We start from the raw sequence: 27,094 nt of genomic DNA on the forward strand, positions 1-27,094 counted from the left end.
TTCAAGGGCAGGTGGAGTCGGGACAGCTAAGAAAGGGGTGGGGTGTGGGGAGGGGGCTGGGGGGTTCTGCTAATTCCCCCAGTGCACCCATTCTCCGAATGTTCCCAGGCTTGGGCACAGCAGGGGGAAAGAAGCTGAAAGAAACAGAAACTGATGCCCTGGGCTGAGAGCTGCGGGCAGGGGTTGTGCGTACGGGACACGGCTGTCCTGCATTGCTCCGGCCCCGCTGCTCCGCCCACCCCGCAGCTCCTGCGAGGCCTGTGCCCAGGGCCTGCTCCTGACCCCTCGCTCTGCTCTCACCCACGGGCCACAGCTGAGCGCGATGCTGACCAGGGGGTCAATGGGTGGATAATAGCTTCCGCCCCCGGAGGACTGCACCCCTAGGCCCCTGGGGATCATGAAGGGTCTCGCAGCCACCTTGTGCCAGGTTTCGCTGCTGGGGGACCAGGCCATGTAGCACCCACAGTTCACCACGACCCAGAGTTCACTGCAAACATTGGCTTCCTAGGAAGTGGTTTAGCCCCAGACCTAAAGCGGGTGCTAAGTGACTGAAAAGTTGTGTAAGATGTTAGGAGGAAGGTCCTTCGCCGGGAACCGAGCCAGGAGGAAGCCTCTTCTCCCACCAGCTCACCACGCTGGTCTCGAGTGGTCACGGCTGAGGACCTGATGAAAGACCCTCAGAGAAACGGAGCTGTGGCCAGCACGGGACTCGGCAAAAACAACTCAGTTTTCAGTGTTCCGTGAGTACATTTATTTCTTTAAAGACCGTTCACAGTCCAGCCACATGCTCTCCGAACAAACCCACTGCACGTGGCCGGTGCAGGGCTGGAATCGGTTTTAAAGTGCTACCGAGGAATACAATCATTGTCATGTAAATTCATCAATGCACCAGGTGGAAAGGCAAACCTCCCCACATGCCTAGAAAACCTTTTATTTTCTTCTTTTTTAAAAATGTAGCTTTAGTGTGACATTGGGCAAAAAAAAAAGTACAAGCCTAAATTGTAAATGGTACATTACCAGTCAGTGGGAAGCTGGGCGAACTGGGCAGGTTCGTGCCTCCTCGCAGGTAAAGGAGGGAGGCCAAGGAAAGGGAACCAGAGGGAACCTGAGTTTGCTTTGCAGGATTTCGAGGTGCGTGGTCCCTGTGCCGCTTGCTTTGGTCATCGCGCCTTGGTGGTTTGGGGCAGAGGCATCAGGGTCTACGCCGAGACCTGCTTTCCGTCCGGTAGAGGTAAATGCTCTGACCTCCAGTGCCCACCAGCCTGCACTCTGAGGTTCCAAGGGCCGTGAGGTTATCGCTCAGAAAACATCCACATTTGGTGGCTGCGGCGTAAATTAATCTTTCCCTTCTGCTCAAGAAGAAAATCTGCCACTTTCTTCTATAGATGTGGCCGGAACGACCAATAGAAAATCTAGACAGGCTTCTAATTTGTGACTGGTTGGCAGCGACTGGCCTGGTAGCCATCACCAGGAGTCAAGGGCTGGTTTTGAACTTCGGCTTGAGACTGGATTTACATGAAGTGCTCTGTCTAAACCTTCCTCGCAGCTGGTTTTGAACAGAACAAGGTGGATACTTTCGTTAATGCGACATTAAAGCAGGCCCACACAGCTCCATGTCCTTCCTCCGCGAAGGCCACAGGGACGTCCTTAACGCGCACACGAGTGTCACCAGCTCGTTAAAACCAGCGCGCACTCCTGGTTTCGGACAGACGGATGCACATTACGATTAGTGTTCATGAGGAATCGCTTTCACGATACCACACTGAGAATTTCATCAAGACCAAAACACAGAAACGAGAGCCCTCGAGCCACTAAAGCGCGTGGGGAGGGGAAGGGAAGGGAATCGGTGGTTTCCAAGTCAGCGCGCTGTGTATCTGGTGTATAATCGTAACTGATATTTCACCTTAGCGACATTGGCTTTCACATAAATACCCTACACCATTCAAAATCAAACCTGGACACACAGCTTGGAAAAGAAACATTCACAGTGTGGATACAGCCCATATGGCCCCGTCCTGCAGAGCTACCCTGGTCTTCTCCCGTCCCTGCTGCACGGCCGCCACCGCGTCCCAAAAGGCCGCTAGGAGACAAGTGTGCGCACCTGGAGGACGGGCTCCTGGGTCACGCTCGGGTGGACAAGGGTCTCCTGTGCACTCGAGAGAGACAAAGAGACATGGCCCTCCATGGCTCTGCCTCCCCGTTAACTCGCTCGCTTCACACACAAGGCGGGCAGAGGCCCACCTGGCCCTCAAGGATCCCGGAGGAGCTTCCAGTCGCACGGAAGCTGAGAAAGCAGAGCCCTTGACAACGATATTCAGCAGTGAACAGGACGCTCCTGGGGTCCATCTGGGAATCGCAACGGCTAAAAGCTGTGTTCTTGTTTTTGGTGTGGTTTTGGGTGTTTTTTTTGTTGTTCGGTTTTTTGAGAATAAGAAACACTCGGTCTAACACTCTGATACCTTCACGCTGGAATAAACCGAGTCCATCTGAATTTCAAAATTCAACACACATAAAACTGTACTAAAAGCTTCTGACCGGGGCCTTACATTCTGACACATCGTCCTCTTAGAATTCATTCCTGCATGTTACACGTCTGCCTCCCACGAGAAAGAACAGAAATGCTTCAAGTAAAACAAAACATTAAAGTGACCATGTGTCCCCAAAAGGCCTGTAGTGATTACTGACCTGTGGGGACAAACTTGGTATTAATACATTTTGTAATGCCAGGTGCTACTTTACAATAATTAAAATGGAATATAATCTTCAAAAATAAAAGATGGTGAAAAAAGTCATTTTACAATTCCTGGGACACCTAAGAATTTTTAAATGTGCATTTTAAAGTAAAACACTTTATGTAGTCTTCTAAGTTTTCTCTCCAAATAAAGAAGGGGAAAAATTCTATAATTTTGGTTTCTATAAAGGTTTTTGCTCATCAGTGGCTCTTTTATCCCTGAAATAGATATTTAAGGATGAACAGAGGCGCCTGTACAAAGGATCCCCCGCAATTTCACATCCGTGACAAAAGCTGAGTTTTCATAAATAGCCTTCTAAGTCTTGTTGGAGGAAAATGAATCTTATTAAACCATCAGAACCATTCACCCTAATGGCCATTACTGTTTAACAAGTACATCTCCTACAAGCGGCACATTCGGGAGCGGACCAACGTGACAACTGTGACTGAACCCAAGTGGCCCTGATGTGGGAAATGCTTTGAGAGACACGTTGGGTATTAAAGTTTTACAGCAAGCTTATTTTTCCTACTGGAAATCAAACCACACCCTCCACCCCCCTCCAAAGTGTGTCCCTCACTGTTCACAGAAGAATTCAGATGAGCTCCTAAAAGGTATCTGATGCAAGCCTGGCCCGTTTTTTTTTTACTAAACTTCCATTCCTAAGGCTGACACCTGAGGTGTAAAATAATTTCCTCTTTTGCCCTAAAAGTAGTTTGTTTCAGCTACTGGCAATATTTGGCAAACCAACCTCAGACTGAAGAAAACCCAGGTATGTACGTGTGAGCACCACGCTCCCTCAGCTGTCACTTATTGCTCCTAAGTGCACTGGAAAGGCTCGCTGCAGCCCTGTCCGCAAGGGCCAGACGGGAAAAGTCTGTGTGCTGGCTGGAACTGTTAGAGCTTTTGACACTATAGAGAAAATGTAAAAACCATATAAGAATTTATACACCTCCCACTGGCTAATAGGCTCAAAGTAAACTTAGAAAAGTGTTCGGCATAATATGCATAGGATATATTTAGTATTTGCATAATTTTTCAAGTTCTATGGCTAATAGCAAAGGCAAACGCCTTCCTACATTTGTCATAGTGTTTCCATTCCGATCGTAATTTCCCTACCCAGTTCTGCCTGGGTCCCACCTCTCTGCACTCGGGGCCAGCTGCACTGCTTTATCCTGAGCAGCCACACAGAAGAGGTGACCTATGCATCCGTTCACAGTGACAGCACAGAGGGTCATCTCCTGACGTGGGTCATCTCCAGGCGTGGACCCAAAATAATACCCGTTAGAGCAGACGGTGGGTGAAACTGAGGCCCCAGACCTGCCCCATCCACGCCCACTGCAGCATGGATTTAGTTCAGAAGGTAAATCTCCTCCTGACACTGAACTTCAGCTCTCAGGTTTGAGCAGAGCCCTCCGTCTCCTGACACCTGGCGGTAAGTAAACGGGTTTGGTCAGTTCTCTCTGGGGGAACCTCCCGGCTGGAGACCCAGACGTTCCCTCCCCTTTAGAAGATGACACTGTCCAGAAAACCGCAGCTGGACAAGACGGGTGTCCGACAGCCGGCCGGCACTCCCGCTCCGTCCTGGCGGGTCGTCTCCGGCATCGCCGTGAAGCGGGCCGCCCACCCCGGCCTACATGCTGGGGTCCCCGGGGGCGCCGTTCATGGCGATCTTGCTTCTGTGCCTGGACAGAAGCTTCCTGTTGAGGATCCTGGAGAGCGTGGCGCCCTTCCTCCGGGGCCCCTCCGGCTGCTGCAGGAACACCAGGTCGTTGTGGGACTGGCTCAGGCCGGGGTCCTTCTGCTGCTGCCGCCGACGGAAGAACAGCTTCGCGCCTTTCCTTAAAATGCCTCCTGGAAGAGCAAAGCACAGGGCTGCTCAGCGGGCTGCGGAGGACGCGCCGCAGCGACCAGGCCGCGGTGACGGAGGAAGGCGAGCGGGACGCTAGCGAGGCGCTGACCGCCCGGCGCACGCTGCCCGCCGAGAACGGCGGGCCGCCGGCTCACGCACACCGGGGCAAAACGCAAAGTGTTAGCAAAGCAGAAAAGGGTGAGCTGGGCTATCCTCGGCATCCATTCCAGGCAGGTATTTATATCACTGGCTCTACTCAAGCCGGATGGCGGCAGGCTGTCCTCGCCTTGGCCCCTGGGGTCCCCGCAGCTCCCCAGCCCCCTTTATTAGGAAGGCTGTAAATGGCAAAGAAGAGGTGCCCCCAAAAGGATGGTCATGCTATTAAAGCCAAATTAAGGATCCTGAGAACAATGGTATTCACTTTCTCGGGAAAGTTAAATGTTTATTTTTGGGGGAAGTAAAATTTTTTTATAACTCTTTATCAGGTGAAGTCACATGACATATCTGTTATTTGGTCATTTTGAACCTGCCAACCTCAGTTTCGTATGACTCGACCAATCTGTATATAATGTCGGGGAGTGGACTGTGGGATGCAAAGAAAAAAAGTAGAGCAGTAACAATTTCAACAGCAAGGATTCCTTAAAGATCAAATGCGAGCTAACACAGCGACAGAACACGCTAATCTTACACTTGCACAAGTCAGTTTAACATCCCGTTTACCAAGGCCCAGCAGGTCAGCGAGCTGTGAAGTTCATTACGACTTGCACACAGGTGTTAGCGACTTTGGAAGAAGACAGACCTGCAGATCACAGAGGGAGCTGAATAGCTAATTTGGCAACTCATTCTTTTCCTGGTAGATCTGACAAATTCTTCAACAGCTACGACTCACAAAAATGCCCACCATGCCCGGCCAGCATGGCTCAGTGGTTGAGCACTGACTTATGAACCCGGAGATCTCGGTTCAATTCCCGGTCAGGGCACATGCCCGGGTTGAGGGCTTGATCCCCGCAGGGGGCTGCAGGAGGCAGCTGCTCAGTGACTCTCTCTCATCATTGAGGTTTCTCTCTCTCTCTCTCCCTCTCCCTTCCTCTCTCTGAAATCAATAAAAATATATTTTTAAGTAAATAAGTAAATAATAAATAATATCCACCCTGTCTATTCAAAGGGTTGGGGGTGAGGAGCATCGGTTTTCTCTTCTACCCTGACCCTGTCTGCAGACTTTGGAGAATTAACACCCGGGGAAAAGCCTGCGGAGGGCCAGGTGGACTGCAACCATCGGAGGGTGTCACAGAGCACGGCCTGCACCCCGCACGGGCTCGGACAGGCTTTCTGGAATGATGTAAATCTCTGAGAGGCATGCTGGTGGCCTGGGTGGGGGAGGGTGTTCTAGTGAGGCCAGCCCTTCTCCGGGGCCCGCAGTTTAACTCACTAAACAGGAAGAATCATGAGCATAAACAGAGGCCATCCCATCATGTTTCTCAATAGAAAAAATCTGTTTAAACTTGGCCACCACATCACAATTGCCAAGGACCCGACCACTCCACGGTGGGACCTTGGCTTCTGGCACAGACAGGCAAGCGCGCTCCCTCATGGGGGGCGGGGGGGAGGATACTAAATGGAGCTGCCTTGACTAACGACACTGAGGTCAGTTTTCTGTGTCTACTTGGCCCGAGCGCCGGTGACCCATCAAACCCGGCCTCAGTGTTGCTGTGACGGCACCTGGTGGGCGTGGTGGACATCTGCACCCAGGTGGCCTGAACTGAAGGAGATGACCCTGGTTCCATGGATGGGCTTCACCCAATCAACGCGATGCCTGAAGAGCAACACCCAGGGTTTCCTAGAGAAGAAATTCTGCCTTAAGGCCGCATGGTCAGCTGCTGCCTGCGTGGGTGTCCGACCGCCAGCGCCCGGAGCCGCGGAGCCAGCTCCTTGAAATACGGAGCCTGCTGGCTGCGGTGCTCGGAGAGCCCCGGCTGGCAGTAACCAACAGTCTGTATGGCGCACCCGACTCGGCCCACGGAGTCTGTCCCTTTAGCTGATAGGAAGGTCCCCGTGAAGAGGAGGCGTCTGGGCTTCAGAAACCTATCTCCTTTATTCCAGGCCACCTTCTCACACCAACGGGCAAGAACCTTCAGGATTCCTTAGGGTAAAGCTGGGAGACAGGTCATGTGAAATTTGAGGCAAATAACCAAAATCTTAAATGGGGAACAGGAAGAAAGAAAAAAATCTTTCCCTGGTTCTAGCAAAGTTAAAAAAAAAAAAAAAAATCACAAAACTACTGAAGAATAAAATAGCATGTGAAGGAATTTAAGAAATTATTCAAAATTATAGCTTGAATAAATTTATTCCGTTGCTTCCACAGAGTCTAACAGACATAAATAGCTCATTGAAGAATTTGTCTTCAAACCTGACAGGCAGGAAAACAGTGAGCAACAGCAGCCTATGGACTGTACCTGCTGCCCAGAGAGGCTACAGGCTGACCCACGGCCGGTGCGGTTATCACAGTAACTACCCCTTAGACCTGGGAGGACAGGCAGGGACCGGTCTGCATGCATGTCACAGCCAGGTGGTTCTGTACCAGCAGGTAACACAGACATGCCCTCCCCAGACCGGCTGAGACGAAGGGGGCACTTTTCAGGAGGAACATGGGGTATCTAGCACCCCGGGGAGTAAAGCTAGTAAGGGACAGGGGGAAAAAGAAGGGGAGGGGATCGATCCCCGCTATGTTACAGGATATGCTTTTCTCACAGCAAAGCTACATTTAAAAAAAAAATAAGACAAAACCACTTACTGTGTAGGCAATTAATTCTGGTTGGCAAACCGATCCTCTTAAGGAAAAGGGAGTGAGCAGGAGAAGAGGTAACGTGTATGCGAGGGCAAAACAGGAATGAAAGACGGTGAGTGCCGGGGCCCCGACGTCACACATGCACATCCCCGGTTACGGAGGAAGCGGAGCCTCGGCGAGTCCCGAGGTCTCGCCTGGACCCGACCCCCGGCCCCAGGCCCCATTCCCCCAGCAAGGGTCTCCGGTGGCTCTCAGCCAAGCGCCGGCGGGGCGGAGAAACTCACAAGTCAAAGCGCCCACTGAGAGCTAAGGGACAGCGAAGCGTCGCTCTAACGAAATGGTTCCCCTGTCACCACGAACATACGAAGTGATCGGTTAACTTCCCGCGAAGCTTATCCCCCCGGGGGCTGGTTTACCGTCAGCAGTGAGGAGCCCTGTGGCTTTAGGTGGAGGGGAGGGTCTGAGAGGCAAAAATGAGCAGAGGGGCCAGTCTCTACACTGCGGGGAACCCGGTCTCTGCCAGGCTTTGTTCTGGATAGTTCCACTTGGGGGGGGGGCAGAGGAGGGGTACCTCTAGGCATGAACACAAACTGCCCCCCAATGTGGAGAGCTGAGCCCCGCCACTCATTCAGAAGGACTCTGAAGCCCCTCCCCGCCCCACCCATGATGGGCTCAGACCTTTAGCACCGGGGATGGTGCCGGGTGGGGACGCGGGGTGGGGTCCTTGCAGAGAAGGGAAAGAAAGCAGGTAAGTAAAAGCCTGGAAACTAGCACAAGAGCGAAGCCATCAGCGGGGAGTCGGCGGGGGGCAGGAGTCAAGTACCTTTATGCTTTTTGGGGGCACCTGGCTCCCAGACATTCAGGGAGCTCTCCGACAACGCATCCCCATCGGGGTCCAGCGCTGGGTGGCCGTCCCACGCCTCGGCCTGTGATTCCTTCTCAAAGTCCAAGGAGGCCAGCTCGCAGTCCTGGGGCTCCAGGGCCGGCGGGGCCTGGGCCGAGGCCGCCTCCTCGGGCGGGGCAGAGGCCGAGGCCACCCCAGGTTGGGACAGGGCGGCCTCTTCCTGGCTGCTGTCCATGGAGGCCGCATAGTCCAGCATCAGGGCGGCATCGTTGTCCTGAGATAGAGAGGTCTGTCCAGGGAGAGAGAAAGTCGGCGTGAGGGAAGATTACAAGGACACGCGGAAGGAGGCCCCATCCAAACACCCTGACAGATTTCAAAGTGTCGGACGAGGTCCTGGCACCTCCAGGAGGCAGCCCATTTAACGGGGTAGCTGGGCCTGGCCAGAGTGGCTCAGCACGTTTACCATCATCCCGGGCACCGAAAGGTTGCTGGTTCGATTCCGGGGCAGGGCACATACCTGGGTTGTGGGTTTGAACCCCAGTCAGGGAGCATACAGGGGGCAACTGATCAATGTCTCTCTCTCTGTCTTCCTCTCTCTAAGTATTTTCTTGGGTAAAGATTAAAATAAACTGAATTTTATAAAGTACTGAATATTAAAAGACAGCATGGCAACTGCCTGTCAAGGGGACTGAAACTCAGTCAACGCAAATGTCCGCTCAGAGCAGAGGGGGACGGCCTAGTTTTGCAATCTGGAAGGGGCGGTGGAAGGAGGTGACACCCGTCCCAGCAGGTGGGCCGGCTAGGAGACCTGTGGGAAGGCCCGGAGGTGAACGGAAGAGTGAGCTTGTCCTTCTAAGTCTTGGAGAGTACACGGGGTGACCGAGGAGCCCAGATTCAGTCCATCCGTGAATCTTTGCTTCTACAGCACTTTTATGTTTCCTGAAAGCAGAAACTAATCGGTATGCACCTTGCACCCTAAGAATTACACATGTGTAGAATCTATGTAGGTGCTACACTAACCAGGGGCTGGGAGTCGGGAAAGCGGCTCGTTGGAAGGTGGGAAGTGACTACGGGGGGACGCCGGAGAGGGGGGCTCTGCGGGGGCTGATCTGTGGCTCCTGATCTGGGAGTAGGTGCACAGGAGCGTCTGCTTAGTGACAACGATAAACTGAACTTTTCTGACTCAAGTGCTGGCTTGCAGAAATGCCCCCCGACTCAAGGTCAGGCAATTTGAGCATCAGTAGAAATAATAACTGCTTTAAATATAAGGTCCATTTCATGAGTTCCTAATGTTCTAAAATAACACCTTAGAGGAGATGGTCACAAGTCTCATCCATATATTGTTCACGGGCACCAAGAACTTAAAACCACCCTTGGGTCAGGGAGCGCCCAGAGCGCCACCGCCACCTGCTGGGTGCTGCAGGAAGTGCACGCAGGAAACCCAGAGAGGCACCACCGGGCTCTTGGATGCTGCTGAGGGCCACCAGCCAGCTGTGCCCATTGGGACCTGACCACTGGCCACCCACGCCCTGAGTTTAATGGCAACACTGGGGACTCACCTCTGGCACCTCCCGTGACCCATTCTGGTCAATTTTCAGCATGTACTGCCCCCCCCCCCGTCCCACCTTCTGGGTGCCCTCAAAGAATCAACGTGCCCTCAGGGTTCAACAATTCCTGCCCCTTGGTCCCTCCAGCCACCGAATCTCCCAACTGTCCCTCCATTGCTCACATTCGCCTTGTTCATTCTGAAATGTCACGTGGCCCCTTGCCTCGAGGGGCGAGCCCCTCCAGCAGCCTGGCCTGCCTGGCGCCCACCAGGACGGCCTCACACCCACCATCTGCTCTGTCTGGACAAACGTCACAGGGCAGAAGGAAGGGGACCAGAACATGTTTAAAAACAAGCTCTGTTTCTCCCTGGGTGCAAAAAGGCATAAACATTCATGGCAGAAAGTTAAAATGGTTTGGAAATGTGTAATGTGGAAAGTGAAAGTCCCCCACAATCAAGCGGTGACGAGGGTAGAGGCTCCGTCCCACAGGGAGTCTGACATCATGTCAGTCTTTCTCTTTCCATAAATTTTCTTCAAATGATTCACCAACCTCTCAACAACCAGAGCACCCCAGTCAGAAACGGCCACTTTTCCTTCACAAACAGAGTAATCTGCGTGAATGAAATACCACGAGCCAGCCCCCCGGCTGAGTGAGGGACCTAACCTGACATTTGTTCACAGCACTTTCTGGACATCAATCAAGAATTTGGGGCAGCCCAGCCAGCGTGGCGCAGTGGCTGAGTGTCAACCCAGGAACCTGGAGGTCACGGTTTCATTCCCGGCCAGAGCATATGCCTGGACTGGGGGCTTGATCCCCAGTAGGGGGCGTGCAGGAGGCAGCCGACCAATCACTCTCTCTCATCATGAATGTTTCTCTCTCTCCCTCTCCCTTCCTCTCTCTGAAATCAATAAAAAGAGGTACTTCCTAGGGATACCTCAAAAAAAAACCAACCCCCCCCAAAAAAAAACAGAGCTTGGGCCAGCTTCTACAAGGGGAGGGACAGCGGGCTGGGACAGGTGCCAGCCCCACGCACCTTGGAGATCCCTGATATGATGATGGTGCTCTTCTTCCGCGGAGACTTCAGCTTCAGCTTCGAAGATTCGCTGAGCTGTCGGATGGCGACTTCGGCCACTGGATCCGAGCCATTCAACACCAGCAGTTCTGCAGGGGGGGGCAGGGTTGACATCTCAACAAGAATTAATTATTTATCTATTTTTATATCTTTATTGACTTCAGAGAAAGGAAAGGAGAGGGAGAGAGATAGAAACATCAACGACAAGAGAGTCATTGATCGAGCCCGCAACCCGGGCATGTGCCCTGGCTGGGAATCGAACCCCGATCGCCTGGATCCTAGGTCGACACTCAACCGCTGAGCCACGCCCGGCCCGGCTCGATAAAAATTAAAACTCAGTGTGCAGCAGATTCTGTGAGATGCTCACTGACATGCACACAAGTGCATTTTGCATGTGAGCCATTCCTCGATCGAGGGGATGAACAGCGAGAGCAGGTAAACAAACAAAAGACCTCTAACTGGTATGTCGAACAAGAGTAAAAATAGTGTTCAGGGGTTTTATAAAGTGAGGGGGGGACTGGGCTTTGTGTCTATTTTGTTACAGCATCCCCTTAACTACAGCAGGGAGCTAACGTCGTTCCTGGTCTTCAGGCAACTTCAGCTTCCCTCTCTTTCCAGTTCTTTACTTATTACCCAAAAAAACTCCCCAAGTCCCCAAAGGACTGCTCCCTTCTCGGCAGGTGCAAGGCTGTGCGAAGAGCCCAGAGGGGCAGAGAGGGAGGCCCCGTGGGCGGGCTTTCCGTTACCTGTGTCCGAAGAAGACAGCGTTTTGCTGACGGGAGGACTGTGGCAGGAGATGGCCTGGACAGAGATGTCCTTCTCGATCACCCTCACCTTGACAGGCGTCCGCAGGGGAGACTCTGCCGGGGACAAATGCTGGTTACAACGGCCTCCGCGCGTCGTCCAAATCCAGGTACCGGGAGGTGAGATCACACCTCACTTCCACTCCATCTCATGTTGTTGGACAAGGCACAGCCAAACCTCAGGACTTCTTAACAATCTCTTATTTTTTCATTTTTACAGAGGGAGGGGGCGCTTGCCAAAATGGGGTGTTGGAAGCACAGGTTTAAATAAAATTTCAGAAATGTTTTCATTAAGGGAGAATTTCTGTTCTTGAACGTTTTGCATTCAAGAACTGTGCCGAGCAATCTATTCTGGGAAGATACTACTTCTGTATAAGCAGAAACACCATATAAGTTAATAATAAAAGTCATACGAGTATACAGAGGGGTCTCCACAGTGCTGGGTGGGGGGACAGGTATAGAATTCCACTACATCTAAAATGACTGCCCACTGAGCCTTCTAACCCATGATTTTTAACAGAAGAAACTCCACACGGACCACGTGCATCCAGCGTTTCAAGACCGAGTGGCATCCCCGTGTAAACGTAACAGTTCTTAATTTAGCTGGCCGTTCCATCCGATCTCAATTTCAGCTTCGAAATATACTACAAGGTTGAACCTTGCTTCCGCCTGTCATTTATCTGACAAAGTAGGAAGATAATTTTCTTAAAAAAAAAAAGCCACACGAAAGTCTTGCCAATTACCACGCTCCCTGTGCCACGAGACTTTCTCAGTAACGACGCCGCTGCCCAGGGCCCCCCGCCTTCCTCGGGGCGAACGCTCGGCGCGGCGGGACTCCGGGCTTCCCCAGGGAGGCTGTCCCCTCCTCTCACCGGAGCTCAGCGGGGACGCCCTCCCCGCGTCGAAGCGAGGCTTGGTTTTCACGGCGGTGACAGTAGTGACCACGGTCCCACAGGGCATCACCGTGCGGTCTTTCTCTATCTTGGCAGCGGGAACAGGCGGAGGCGTGTGCCAGGGTCTCACTTCCGAGGGCTCCACGTAGCAGAACTGCGGAGGAGGCGGCCGCGGGTTGTACGGTCAGTGTCCGGCCCGCCCCGCCCCGCCCCGCGTGGGCCGCTGGCCGCTGACCGCTGACCGCCGCCGATTCCTCAGTTGGCATCAGAATGAATCACTGTGAGTTTTACAATGAACCCAGATGCCCCCAGAATTGACCCAGGAATTGAGCGCCAAGCTCAAACCCAGCCACACAACACGGATGATGGGGACACAAGCTAGAGGGACAAATAAAATCACAGCCCTTGCTGGGCGGGCCCCGTGAAGCGGCCTCGGGGAGCGTTATTTTAATCGCGGACAACCCGAGCAGGCCGGGGGCAGGAAGGGCCCCGCCACGTCTGGAAACGCAGCTCCTCTCAGAGGAGCTCTGGTCTCACGGTCGCCGGGAGCGAGACCGACGGACAACAAGGACCATGCCCCTCCCCTCGGTGGGAACCTGGCCACGTACCTCCGCGGTGACCGAGCCCAGCGCCGGGCCGCCCCCCGAGGGCCCGCCGGTCAGCACAAAGCTCTGCGGCCCGGAGGGCTGCTTCTTAAACAGATCCAAAGGGACGGTCGTCATCGCCAGCAGAGCTGAAAAGACAGGACGGGAGCCGTGAGCGCCGTGGATGTTTCCACGACAGCAAAACGGCCGGCCCGTCATCTCAGGGCTGCAGGTCAAGGCCGCTGCTTCGGAATCCTCGCCAAAGGGCAGAAGCCTCAGTGGCTTTTCCCTGAGTCTTTGTAATGTCCGGAGATAACCAAACGGCCTGGATGCACAGCTGGGCAAGCCAGGTAAGGGCACTGCCTCCTGCCTTCGGTATGTTTACGGGGATTTTTAAAAATTCTAATAAATATGGAAACTACTGATCTATATACAGACACACATACAGGTCCACGTTCACTTTAGTGGGTTTTTTTTTACCTCTAATTGTTGCTTTCTTGTATCTAAAGCATGTGTTCAACTTGAGCTGCTGTGGCTCATTTTACAAGGAAAAGCCAGTTGAAATCCACAGAGACAGAGAGGGGGATGGCGGTGCCAGGGGCTGGGGAGGGGGAGGGGGAGCGAGTGTTTCATGGGAACAGAGTTTCAGTTTCGGAAGATGGAAAGTTCTGGAGGTGGGTGGTGGTGATGGACACACAACAGTGTGAATGCCTTAATGCCACCGAACTACGCCCTAAAAACGGTTAAGATGATAAACTTTGTTACATGTATTTCATCATAATTTTTTTTTACAGTCTTTGAGCCTGGCTGGTGTTGCTCAGCAGTCGAGCATCGACCTAGGATCCAGGAGATCTCGGTTCGATTCCTGGTCGGGGCACATGCCCGGGTTGCGGGCTCGATCCCCGGTGAGGGGCATGCGGGAGGCAACCTATCCATGCCTCTCTCTTATCACTGATGTTTCTCTCTCCCTCTCCCTTCTTCTCTCTCTAAGATCAATACATTTTTTTAAAAAGTTTAAAAAAGGTCTTTGAGGCTAAAAGGGTTGAGAACTGCTTCTCTAAGCCAAGAATTGTTCAATAAAAGATTTTGGATATTTGTTTAAAAAAAACCCAAAAAACTAGTTGAATATACTCTTTCCCCAAAACGTACAACCTTGCTAATAACTTCAATGGACTTTCAACCAAACATTCCCTTGGGAAGGCCCAGACGGGGCAGGGGCAGGCCTCCCCTGGGTTTCCCGCCCTCCCCAGCTTCCCACGGCCCTGCTCAGGGCGCTGGACGACCCTCCCAGACAGCGAGCAGGGCCTCTGTCCACCTGCTCACCACCCACCTTCCGAGGATGGCCCATCCTCTGAAATCCGCAGGTGCAACTCCTTCGACTTGGCGTTCAACTCACTGTGCAAAGGAAAAAGAGCTGTGAGTCCTTATTATTTTCTGAAATAGTATTTTTTTCTGATTATATTAAGGAACAGTCATCATCAATATTTAAAAAACTGTGAGACATGTAACCAAAAATATAAAGATTATCTGCAACCTTACTCTCCGGAAATGGTCACTGTTAATGTTTGGTGCCTAGTCTCCTAGACTCACAGAGCTTTCTGGATGGAGATGGACATATTCCATACAGGTGCTTTCACATATGGTGGCCACTAGCCACATGCGGCCTTTGAAAACTTGAAACGTGGCCAGTGCAAATGGGGGAGGAACTGGATTTAATTTTAATTACCTGAAATTTAAAGAGCCACATGTAGCTATGAGTTACTATACCAAAAGGGTATCAACAGAATTGTCTAAAAACAAAATATAGAACATAACAGACCTCTTTCCTTCTTTGAAACCTACTTTTTTCACTTAAGATGTCGTGGACATCTTTGCGTGTCAATAACTACAGAGCAACAACATTTTTAATAGGTGGCTATTCTACTATTTGGCCCTATGAGATTATACTTAGCCAATTCCTTAGTAACCAACCCTTAATAACGGGTGGATTATTTTAATGTTTCAATAATTATAACCCAGCTGAGCCAAACACCCTCAGACATGTATCTCTGCACGGCTGTGTGATCACTTCCTCAGGAAAACTGTAACCGCCAGTCAAAAGGCACATGCACCGAAGAGACTTTCTTTGTTTTATACATATTGGTGACCTGCAGAACCGTTATTCCAACTTACACTCCACTGGCCACTCCCACTCTCTTATTCTTTAGCCGCCTATAAGGTGAAAAACAATCTCTTTTGTTTACATTTGCATTACTCTCAGTTTCTGAGATTAAACACCTTTCCAGAAGTTTCTATCTATCTATAGTTCTTGCTTTTATAATTCTAGTTTGACAATTTTGCCCACTTTTCTAAGAGACTGTTATATTTTCATTAATGATTTATAAGAACTCTTTATACTATACAGGGAACACGTTCTTCTATTACGTTTTTGTACTTGTTTATTGTTTAAGCATCAGAAAGTGATTGATTTCTACATTTTTGTAGTCACTTTCCTGAAACACTATTTATGTAAGTTTTTATAATACTATTACTCCATCCTATGTCCACTGCTACTCCTGATGGTTTTAATTGCTTCTCCTGAGTAGTCACATCAATAACTACATGCAATAATATCATCTCCAAGCAAGGACTGGCTTCGCCTCTTCCTGGCCGTTACTTGTAAATCATTTATCTTATCTAATTGCGCCAACCAGTGCTCCCAGCACATACAGTGGGGTATCTTTCTCTTGACTTTGGTGGGACTCCTGGTATTTATCACTTTCAGTGATTTTTTGAAAATATTTTTAAGAAGTATCCATAGCTCTTGTCCTAATCAGTTTTTAGCATTAGCAATGGGTATTAAATGTCACTGCATGTCTTTGGGGCACATAGAGAGCTGCCTTCAGAAAGAAATCTACGTTTGACTTAAAGTTGCTTCAGATGCTTAATACGCTTTTTAAAAATTAAAAAAAATTTTTTTTTTGGTGCTACGAAGTGATCTCAGGGGTTGGCAGTCTTGGAGGGGTGTTACCATGGAAACCCAGGCCCACGGTAACCGAGCTGCACGCACAAGGTGAATTCTTCTTTCCAAGTGAGGTCAGTAGTGTTTTTGGGGAGGGCGCCAGAGAACTTCTGAACTGGCTCGTTCAGCTGAACTCCGCAGCGGAGGTTCCTGGGGCCTGAAATCAAACAAAGGGGCAGTGCTGCCTTTTACTTTTGTTTCTGAATGGCTTTAAGATGCTTTTGCATATCACAGGAAGGCTAAAGAAAATGCCTAAGGCCTTGGCTCGCCCACTTTCTTTCACTTGCCATTTACAAACTCTCAAAGCACCCCACTTCCTTTGGGGTTAAAGATTTTCTACCCCCACTTGACATGAGGAGCCCCGGACTGACCCCAAGTGCCTGCTCACCCCTCAGCTCTGCACAGCCTCTCGGTGGGGGCCCCTCCTGGGGGTGACCTCACTATAGCAGAGATGTGGCCCCTACTTCTGGACAAGACTCACCACTTGCCAAAGGCAGGGCATCTGGGATGACTCTACATCTGGGGACAACTCACACAACAGGTGTGTTTTTATACCTGACTCAGCTCACTTAAAACCTTTTCTGGGGTGTTTTTCCAGGAAATGGGACAGTCCAGGCTAAAGGCAAAGGGCAAAGCTACAACTGTGCTCCTTCCTTCCTTCCCTCCCATATGCAAAATCCAGGTTGTATTCCAATGGACTCGCGTTGTTATGATGGTTCTCAGGAGATCTTCGCTCAAGGCAGGATCACACTGCAAACCCAACTGCAGCGAGCCACCGAGAAGCCACCGGTCACCTCCCCTCGCTCATGCTAACGCCAGCCAGGCGCCTGGCCGGCACCCAGAGCCCCTGCACCACGGTCACCCACCTGAAGCACCGGGATCGTTGAGCAGCGAGGCTCGGATGTCCTTCACCACTAGTTTGAGGTCGTGAGCCCGGGGAGGTTTGGGAGGGCAGGGTTCCTGGGCGGCAGGTGACGTGCGCTGGAGATTCTGCAGGAAGAGAAGCAGCCGTGACCGTGGGGAGGCAGGGGACCGAGGCAGCGGCCAGAACCTGAGCCGGGGTCTGCTTCGTGACAGTTTCCGCTCTTACGGGAAGGCCAGGTGCCATCGACCAGAATCATTTCTGCTTGGGAGCCTTCTAGATCCCAACAGCGGCAATGCAGTCAGCCAGAGAGGGCTCCCCAGAACCATGCTGTGGGTGGAGACTGGAGCAGCCACGCGGGTCCACACCCGACCCAGGCCAGGTGCCTGAGAGTGGGACACCTTCCCCAGACTGCAGGTGGCCGGGCTGTCCCCAGCCTGGGCTAGACAGTGTGTCTATCCAGTGCACCTTGCTCTGCCCACTTCAGGGGCACATTTTCATTGCTAACTGGTTTTCCCAGGCACCTCAGTCCTGGAAGGATGGGATCCAAGATCACAGGCTCTGAGGGGACAGTAAAAAGTCCAGTTTGGGCTCTTAAAGGCGGAGGGTCAGGCCTAGTTAGGGTCCGACTATGCTGAGTGGCCCTCTTCCTTCCATCCCCAGGGCTCTGGAGCCCTGTGCCCTGACCGTGCAGCGTCCCAGAGCGTGGTCATCACTGACCAGCAGCATGGGCGCAATCTCACTCTACCCGCGCGGGGGAGGAATGTGGGAAACGCACACAGGTGCCCGGAGACGCGGCCCACGATCCCTCCGGGGCCTCGAGGCACCCCCAGCCATGGTCAGCCTTACCTGGACGTGCCCCGCGCCCACAGGCCTGGCGCTCAGGACCACCGACGGGGAGGCGGAGCTCAGCAGGTTCTTCAGAACCCCCCTGAGAGTTTCACGCACTGCATGCGCCTCACCCGCCCGCTCCTGCGAAAGAGGAAGTCGCCACGTCACTTCGCAGCCATGTGCCCGCGAAAGGACAGGCAAGCACTTGGCTCTCCTTGCTGTGTCCCCGAGGTGAGCAAACACAGTGTCACCAGGGCTCCAGGAGGTCAGATTAGGACCCGGGAGATATCTGGGAGGGAGGGTCCTTTTCACTGATCTTGGACGTAATACAAACTATTTTTAAAAATAGTAAAAAATAATAATAATAAGCTACATGCACCATAGAAATGGTAATATTTCTGTGAATATCCTTATTAGTCATTTTTCCCAAACGGACAGACATGTGGTTTTTCTTTCTTGCACGACACTGGATATTTTTTGAAATTTAAAACTATTCAAATAAATGGAAAAGCCTGATAAGAATGAAGACAAGTTCTTAGAAGAACAGCAAAGCTGGACAACGTACACAGCCAGGTGTCAAGGCTATAAAACTACAGTAAATAATATCCAGCAGAACTGGGTTCATGAATTCGAGAACGTCACAGCACCACTGCTCACAGCAGCCCCAACTGGAAACCACCCGAGTGTCCATCAGTAGCTAAATGGATCCACAAATCGTGGGGCAGCCACACAGGGGAAAGGATGGCCCCACACAGCACGGACGGACCTCACGGACGCAATGCCGAGTGAAAGGAGCCGAACGCAGAAAAGCCCATGCTGCGCGACTCTGTCCATAAGGCGCCAGAACAGGCAAAACCAGTCCATGCCGTCTGTGGTCGGCAGGACTCGCAGGTGACCCCAGTGAGTCGTGCCCTCACCTTGAGTGCGGGGGGGGTGGGCTGAGACTTGCCTTCCGCCAATGGCTATGGCAAAGGTGATGCAACGTCAAAAATTACGTCCTAGGAGACCCCCCTCAGCGCACACCTTTGCACTGCACCGATGGGGGGGCATCGCAGGGACGCAGGGACTGACCTCCCCCGGGGCCCGGGGCTGGACCGTAAGGGTCATCTCCGGCACGCTGATGAACGACCACCGGATCGGGATGTCCTCTCTCTTCTCCTTCATGCGGAGCTCCAGCTTTCAAAAGAAAAAAAAGCGATGGTGACTGGAGGGCTGCTGTCCCCAGCAGAGGTTCCAAGTGCGTCTGCATGTATTCACTGGTTTCCTCAGATAACTGCTCGGCCTCCCCGGTCCCCAGGCCACACTGTGCGCTTTCAAATGGAGGAGAGGGCCCCGCACTCCCTTTGACCCCCACCACCACTTCCTCTGCCTCCACCTGCCACTCAGCAAGGACCCTCAGGGTTGGTGGCTGAAGGTCAGATGTCGCTGAAACTCTGCCGTCTACTTTAAACTCCCCGTGCTCTGCATGCCTCCTGCGAGAGTGTCACCAAGACGTAGAGGAAGGACTGAGCCGGGAACCAGGATGCCCGAGCTAGCCCCGCGCTCACACGTCCCCAGGCTGGGTACAGAGCACACTGGATTCTGGTCCCCTCTTGCCTGGGCCACCACCCGACCTCTAACTGGACTCTGATATCACAATGTCCCATTCAACCCTCTCCACCCATCGTGGCAGAAAAATAGCCCCCAAAGATGCCCACGCCCCAATCCTTGGCACCTGTGACTATGTGACCTTACACGGCAAAAGGGGCTTTGCAGGTGAGATGAGGGGCAGTAAGGCCCTTGAACTTGGGGGTCAGGGGGGTGATCCTAGGTTATCCTGGCGAGACCAGGGAATCATAACAATGGAAGAGGGAGTCCGAGAGGCCAGAGCTGTGGTTTGAGGGCGCAGGCCGGTGCTGGGGGCCCAGGGATGAGTCTGCCCCTGAAGCTGGGAGCTGCCCACGGCCCTCGGTCCTACCACCTCGAGGAGCTGAAATTCTGCCAACAGCCAGAATGGGCAGGAAACAGGTTCTCCGCCCGGAGCGTCCAGAAAGGAAGGCAGCCGGCCAACACCTGGCCTCAGCCTGGGCCGGGCGGCAGACCCCAGCACGAAACAGAATAAATCTGTGCCGTTTTCAGCTAAGTCTGTGGTCATTTGCTTCCGCGGCCACAGCAAACTAGTCCACCAGCCTTCCCTTTTGAGCCAGAGGCGAAAGCCTGGGCGCCTCGCATCTCCACTCTTCTCCCCGCCGCCCACCAGGGGGAAAGGAAGGATGCATTTCTGAGAGCTCAGACCCTCACCCCACGCTAGCGGGAGGGGAAGAGAAACGCGGCCCTCCCCGTAGCCCTAGGACGAGTGCGCTTTAACTGCCCTGACACAGGTCCCCGAGTCACCCCCACGGGGGGGGGGGGCAGCAAGCCTGGCTGCTGGCCCTTTCCTGCGCCTTTTATCTGAGGAACAAGGGCGAGGTGGGAGGCCTGCAGCCTCGCGCATTAATAATTGACGGGTCTGCAGCAGCTGCCGCTCCTGCAGGCTGATCCATGGCTGCTTTGAAGCTGTGCTAGGAGATCAAAGATACAATTGTGTCACTTGTGTCTGAGCTGCTCAAATGGCACCTAAAGCCCATCTCAGAAACTCCATTTGCTCTGTTCCCGTGTGGGGTCCTCGCTGGACTCAGTCCTGAGACGTGTGTCAGGTGTCGTGTAAACGTGTCCCACACTTTGAAGTTCTTTCCTAGCCGCGTTGTCCAAAAAGCTGGGGGAAACAGGAGGCGTTAACATCTGACAAGTCCATGAGGCCAACGCTTAACCTCTTCAACTTGAAAAGGGAGTGTTACTGGGAGGTGGGGGTGCAGGGTAGATTTTAGGAAAGAAGCCATTTGGTTGGCCAGGAAATTTGTTCCCCCTGCTGATCTAAAGCCGTGTCTTTGTAAGAAAAGTTCATCTTCCCTTGTGATGGAGAATCCTGGATGACTTGGGCTCAGCCCCCCCCAAACTAGCAGCCAACTATAAGGTCAGGAAACACCGGGCTGAGTCAGCAGTGACCCCTAAAACAGACCCACAAATGTACAGCTTTTACAGACAGTCAAACAGGAGCCTCGGCGAACTTCTGCTTAACGTCAGAGACTCAGTTATGTGACAGCTCAGCCATCCAGAGTCTCACCAAGTCTATCATAATTATTACATGACTCTGTATAACTGTCATATGTAATTATGAATATTTATATGATTATGTATACATTATAAAACAGTTACACATATCTCTTATAATTATTATAATGATGTCTGTTGTCTGAAAAATAATGGCAATGCTCATTTTTTAATTTATAAAAGTAATATTTTGAGTGTTTCAGGAACTAAGAAGTGGAAGGCCCAGCCCGGCTCCCAAGCTGTAGTCGGCTTCCGAGTCCAGCGCGGAATCTGAGACAGACCCGCTCTCCTCACGCACCTGCCACCTGCCTGATTCTGCCTTTGGGCAGCACCCCTGACTGCTCAAGTCCTTGAAAGATGCCATCTCTCCCATTTCCGATAGATGGGCAACCTCTGAATTCGTTACATATGTGTGTGTGTGTGCACATGTGCATACACATGTATGAACATATGTATGTCTGTATATGTAATATGCATATCACACACACTTTTTTACTTCCCACAGATACAATGTGGCAGGTTACAGTTAGGAAATCATTAAATGAGTGGCGACTAATAAACACCTGGGTTTTCACGGCCCTGAGGCGCCCACGCTGCCCCACGGGTTTGTGAGAACCGTTTCCCGCGCCTCGCGCAGCCCACCAGGCCCCACCTGTAAATGCAGCGGGGCGAGCCGCACGCCGTACTGCGGGCGCCCCGTGTCCTCGGGTGAGGCGGGCGCCGTGCTGACCAGGAACTGGATGGCCTTGCCCACCACGCGACAGGACACCACCTGGCGGAGGGATGGGACAGCGTTAATGGACCTTTCTGAGAGAGACAGAGGTCAACAATGGCAAGGCTTCCATTTCAAACTTGGAAAAATACCCAGATTCACATCTTTGCTGTTACATAGCAGTCTGAAAGCTGGAAAAAAAAATCTCAGATCTTTTCTTCCTGGTGGATTTCTCAGGAGTTAAACTCTTTCTTGCCCAACTCAAGTTGTTAAGCTCTCTCCACACATAAAGATTTTTTCTTTAAATATTGCTCTGTTCTGTTTCTCGACACCCGCTGATTTCAAATTCCCAACACTTCCATGTTCACACTAGGGAAAGCCATCAGCCAGCATCTCTCACTAAAGGAGCCTTAAAAAGAAAGTAAGTTACGGACGTTACAAATAAAACAATTTAAAAAATGTATCCAGAACACAAGAAATCGGTTCTATCTAAATAAATTTTAACCTGTCATGGTTTTCAAAGATGCGGGAGTAATTGAAATAGATGAAATATTAAACAGTTACAGAATTATACAGCCTTAAAGACAGAACTGTCAAATGGCTTCCCGGCTCTAAATAAAACCAAGTCCCACAGACCCACCGTTTCTGGCCTCCCTGCAGCGTTCGGCTGGAAGTGCTAATGAAAACAACAATCCGGATCCTACCTTGACATTTCAATATGGCCAGAGGGCTACCCGGCCCCCAGGAGGCCAGTGGGAGGTACAAGGACGGGGGCCCCATCCCCTCCAGGCCGCCTCCGCCCCCGGCGCCCCCCTGAGAGCAAGAAAGGCCCATTTGCCAAATGGATGGACAGAATGGAAAGGTGCTTTTAGAAGAAGTAATCTTGCAGCGCGTTAGGTGTTATCCATAACGGGCATTAAATTAAACGCCCTCGACCCAGGAGAGCAGTGGCCAGGCCTTGCCCCCCAGGGGCCCTTCTGTTGGAACAGCGGACGGCAGGGTGTCCTGGTACAAGGCGCCACCTGAGTGGCCGGGGTGGCCACGGCTGACAGCTACCAAAGGACCGCTGAACAGACAGAGGCCCTGATCCTGCCCCAGAGTCTGAGCTGTGACAGCCCCGCCCGATGCCTGGGCTTCCCTGGGAAGCAGTCTGATGGCGATGCTGGATCTTCACATCTAAACGGAAACACCTGGTGACTGTGCCGGGACCAGGGACTTCGCCGAGAACAGAAGTGAACCACGGGCCCCAGCGCAGGCTCCACGGGGCCGAGAGCACAGGAAGGAGCACAGCGCCCTGGAAAAGAGGCGCCGCGAACCCGCTGCTTTCTTCCTGAGATATTTTTTCCCAAAGCAAGCAAAGAACGCCTCGATTACATAAACCATTTCAAAAGCAAGCAACAGAGGCCGAGCCGTGTGTCCCGGATAAGGCCCCTTTCTCTGTACAGCAGAGAGCGTTTGATGGAAGGGTGGGCTGCTCGCGGCGAGGGACCCAAAGGTGCAAGTCGGGAGCTCCAGGAGCATGTTGACATAAAAGCATCCAAACCTGCTGAGAAGTTGTATAAAACATGAGCCAAACATAGGATACACCTGGAGACAAGATCTCCACAGGCTGAGAAAAATGCCTCCTAGAATGCAGTCAGTGGCTTCTTTTATGCATTTGGAATTAAGGAAAGGAAGGAAGGCTGCATGGAGGTGGGAGAAAGCCAGGCCGGGATCGGATTACCGGTGGTTAAGATTACAGGCTCTCTGGAGGGTGGTCAGCTTTAGAAGGAGGGGCCCGAACGGGGGCATTTCAGAGGTGTTTTAACTAAATGCACAGAAACAACAGGTGGGCTGGCTTAAGGCAAAGCTAAGCCTTTTACTAAAGAAGTTCTGTGCCACAGGGGTGACGACCCACCTCGACCTGCCCAGTTAGGAGTTTACAATCAGATCACCCTGTGCGGTTACTTTCTGTAGAACCTTTTTTCTTTTTTGGTCCACAAGCACCTGGTCTGACAGGTGAAGGTCAGGGCATCCCTGGTCCAGCCCCAGGTTCAGGAGAGAAGGCAGCAAATGGAGGCACCATCGGGACGTGAGAGTGAGCACATTTCATCACGACCTGCAGGGCAGAACCCAGCTTCAAGGCCTTAAACGCTCATGTACCTGTACAAATAGGTCTTACCCCTTCCATATTCACGGGCCTGTACAAATAGGTCTTGTCCCTAAAATGCTCACAGACCTACACAAACAGGTCTTGTCCTGAAACAGTGCTCCTTTGTTTAGAGGGGGCCAGGGAATCCCAGGCCCGGCACTCCCAAGTTTGGCTATTGCTCAGCAGGCAGAAAGTCCCCTAATGTCCTCACACCCTCTGTACTCTCTCTTTCCCCTCCCACTAAGCCTCGTGCACGGCCGCCTGAGCTCCTCTGCTTGGAACGCTCTGGAGAACTGGAAACAATTTAATTACTTCGGTCTCCAAAAGAACTAGGAACACAGCCGAGAGAAAAACGCATCCAAAAAAGGTTTCTGCCGCTGAATATTTTTCACTTGAATCATCCTTTGTGGCATCCCGAGAAGAAAATTCTGAAATAAAATGGAAGGGAAGCTCCTTCACTAACCATTCGGATTCCCAGTCCGACCTGGTCCCCGGCTCCGCGATCTGGTCTGGGCTCTGTCAAGATTCCTCAGGACAGCGGACCCGACCTGACATACTGTTTCTACTCTGGAGCCTCTAGAGGCTCAGTTTTATTTTTTATTTTTTTAAATATATCTTTATTGATTACAGAGAGAGGAAAGGAGAGGGAGAGAGAGAGAAACATCAATGACGAGAGAGTCACTGATCAGCCGCCTCCTGCACGCCCCCAACTGGGGACCAAGCCCGCAACCCAGGCCTGTGCCCTGACCAGGAATCGAACCCCGATCGCCTGGATCCTAGGTTGACGCTCAACCACTGAGCCACACCCGGCCGGGCGAGGCTCAGTTTTAAAAGTAAAATCCATTAGAGCCAAAAATTATCAGAACATCTATAAAGTTAACCCCACCTGCCCACTTATTCACATTATGTGGCCGAAGGTGGGTTTTTGTATACAACTCTCCCAGTGGGCTGAGATGGAAAATGCTGGAAACAAGAGGGCAGCCGAGCCCAAGGAATGCTGGGGACATGCTCAAGGGGCATGCCTGGGACAACCGGGGCCCTGGCCCCTGCCCCCAGCAACAGCCTCTCTTGTTGGGATACTTTACAGTGAAGGGGAGGCTTCAGTAACGTTATAGTTCCAGGAGGTGTCTCCCTGCACAGTGTGGTCTGCTGTGCATTCTTCAGCTTCCAAATCCGTGCACGTGAAGTTCCCTTTCATCACCTCCGTATAAAGAAACACCTGGCCCGTGTGGCTCAGGTAGTTGGGCGTTGTCCCAGGCACCAAAGGGTTGTGGGTTGGACTCCAGGTCAGGGCACATGCCTGGGCTGTAGGTTCAATTCCGGTCGGGGACCTGTAGGAGGCCGCCGATCGGATGTTTCATTCTCACATTGATTCTCTCCCTCTCCGTTTCTCCAAAAATCAATAAAAAAATTAAAAAAACAAACAAGAAACACATACATTTCCTCTAAGATGAAAGGCAAGAACTTGAGGCTTTTCCCAGCTAGGTATTAGTGCTCTCGTCCTGGGCCAGGTCACTCTGTCACGCCCAACACCCATGTTCTGTATTCAACACACACACAAAACCATAGCCTGCTCCTCTCACCCAGTCTTCTCCAGGTGAGGTCATGCCGATGGCTACCGAGCCCAGAATTCTGTACATTGTAACCCAAACAAACAGGTGGCAGGTGGCCCTCCCAGGAATAAGCACCTGCCCTAGGGAAGACTCTGTTCAAAACAATTTCACAACCTGTTAGCATTTTAGCATAAATGCCAGGCTAATGGAGTACCTGGAAGTTCAAGTCATGCAAAGCAGGGAAAAAAAAAAAAAAAAAGGCCAACCAAGCATCCTGTTTGCAACTAGAGAGACAAACATCAACAACTTTGAACCAGGCTACTTTGCAAACCAAGGGGCCCACTGAGGTGTGGAAAGCACAGAGGAGATGCCGGGAGCTCAGAGTATATATTTCAGTATATAAATGGCTAACAGGCAACCTTAGTAAAAAACCACGTGCACACAGTACACTTCCAATGCCGGCCACGCAGAAGGATTCTGGGGAAATCCTAGGCCACTGCCCAATTCTGTGTTGCCCTGGCTTTAGGGAAGCATCGGTTGGTTAGTGCCTTTCGGTTCTTTTCTCATCTTCATCGTCTCTTTCCTGGTGAGGGTGGGAGTGAGGGCTTAAGTGAAATAATACACAAATAACAGTCACAGCGCTGTGCAGCGGTTGGAGCTCATTTCTGGGGGCCGACTGGGGTTCAAATTCAGCCTCTGCTACTTAGTAGCTCTCAGTCACCTTGGCCAAGTGACTTAGACACTTAGACTCTCTTTGCCTCAGTTTTCTCCTCTGTACAGTGAGCATGAGACTTGGCCGGGCAGAGGAGTGTCTGGGCACAGTAAGAGTGGACACAAGGCCATCGCCCAGGCTGGTCACACCTAACAGCATCAGGAGCGACGACACAGCGGGCGTCGTGCTGGGTACCGTGCAGGATGGCGCCCTCCCAGCCCCATCAGGGAGGGATTAATACTTCACAGGCACAGCACCTGCCGCTCAGGAGAGAAAGATGCACCCGAAGCAGGCCCAGAGCCAGCCAGCGTCTCCCGGCTTCACAGCTCGGCTCCACGCTGGCTGGGTTATTACGTGGATCTAAAACTCTAACCCACAGTTGATCATTAATTAGAAGCCTCTAATTGTTTACAAATGGCGCTGAAATCAAAGATGCATGATGCTTTTCACACGACACCCGGCCTCACACCAAGACGCCAACAACGCTGCCGGTCTCTCAAGACTGTTCCAGGCATGTTCGCCGGCAAGCTTTCCAAATACCCATTACATTCAAAGACAGCCAGCTCCCGAAATAAAAGACGTGTGTGGCCATCTCAACAAAGCACCTGTCACAGTACAAACCCTCAGACGCTGATTCACATTCGAGGTGTTTCCACGTGGGCTCATGGACCCCATGTCTGCACTGAGTCTCACAGGGGACTTTGGAGCCCAGGGATGTGACTTGGGAGCCCAGGAAGGGCTGTTGCTACATCGTGCGGAGCAAGAGCTGGCTCACAGGCCACAGGCAACATCGAAATGAAGGTTTCTTTTTTCTGGGTCACACATTCTAGAGAGAGCCTCTCCCAGGACGTGAGGAAAGAGATCGTAGGTGGAACCTCGCTGCTCTGTGTAAGCGGATGATTACAGTCTGGGAGAGGGCAGGGTGCCCAGTGCCTGTCAGACTGGACAGGAGGCGGAGGGAGGCCCTGGAGGGGACTTTAGAGGCGATGGCTCTCTGCAGTGCCCCACGGGGGGGGGGATCCCCCTCCACACAGCCCTGCAGGTCAGCTTGTG

At 52.1% G+C, this 27,094-nt stretch overlaps 1 protein-coding gene across 1 annotated transcript in view; it reads right to left on the reverse strand.

Moving 5' to 3' along the window:
* Positions 1–727: 727 nt before the first annotated feature.
* C2CD2 (C2 calcium dependent domain containing 2) overlaps positions 728–27,094 on the reverse strand; it is a 36,201-nt gene continuing 9,834 nt past the window's right edge. The window contains exons 3-14 of the mRNA XM_087818431.1: positions 21,586–21,705; positions 18,876–18,980; positions 17,823–17,945; positions 16,978–17,101; positions 16,160–16,268; positions 14,441–14,505; positions 13,135–13,259; positions 12,506–12,680; positions 11,577–11,690; positions 10,792–10,919; positions 8,190–8,499; positions 728–4,583 (exon numbers count right to left, since the gene is read on the reverse strand). Coding sequence (XP_087674557.1) covers positions 4,363–4,583; positions 8,190–8,499; positions 10,792–10,919; positions 11,577–11,690; positions 12,506–12,680; positions 13,135–13,259; positions 14,441–14,505; positions 16,160–16,268; positions 16,978–17,101; positions 17,823–17,945; positions 18,876–18,980; positions 21,586–21,705 — 1,719 coding nt within the window. The 3' untranslated portion in view covers positions 728–4,362. The remainder of the gene's footprint in view (positions 4,584–8,189; positions 8,500–10,791; positions 10,920–11,576; positions 11,691–12,505; positions 12,681–13,134; positions 13,260–14,440; positions 14,506–16,159; positions 16,269–16,977; positions 17,102–17,822; positions 17,946–18,875; positions 18,981–21,585; positions 21,706–27,094) is intronic.

The sequence above is a fragment of the Miniopterus natalensis genome, chromosome 6, assembly GCF_054644295.1.
Source record: "Miniopterus natalensis isolate mMinNat1 chromosome 6, mMinNat1.hap1, whole genome shotgun sequence".
NCBI classification, from domain to species: Eukaryota; Metazoa; Chordata; class Mammalia; order Chiroptera; family Miniopteridae; genus Miniopterus; species Miniopterus natalensis.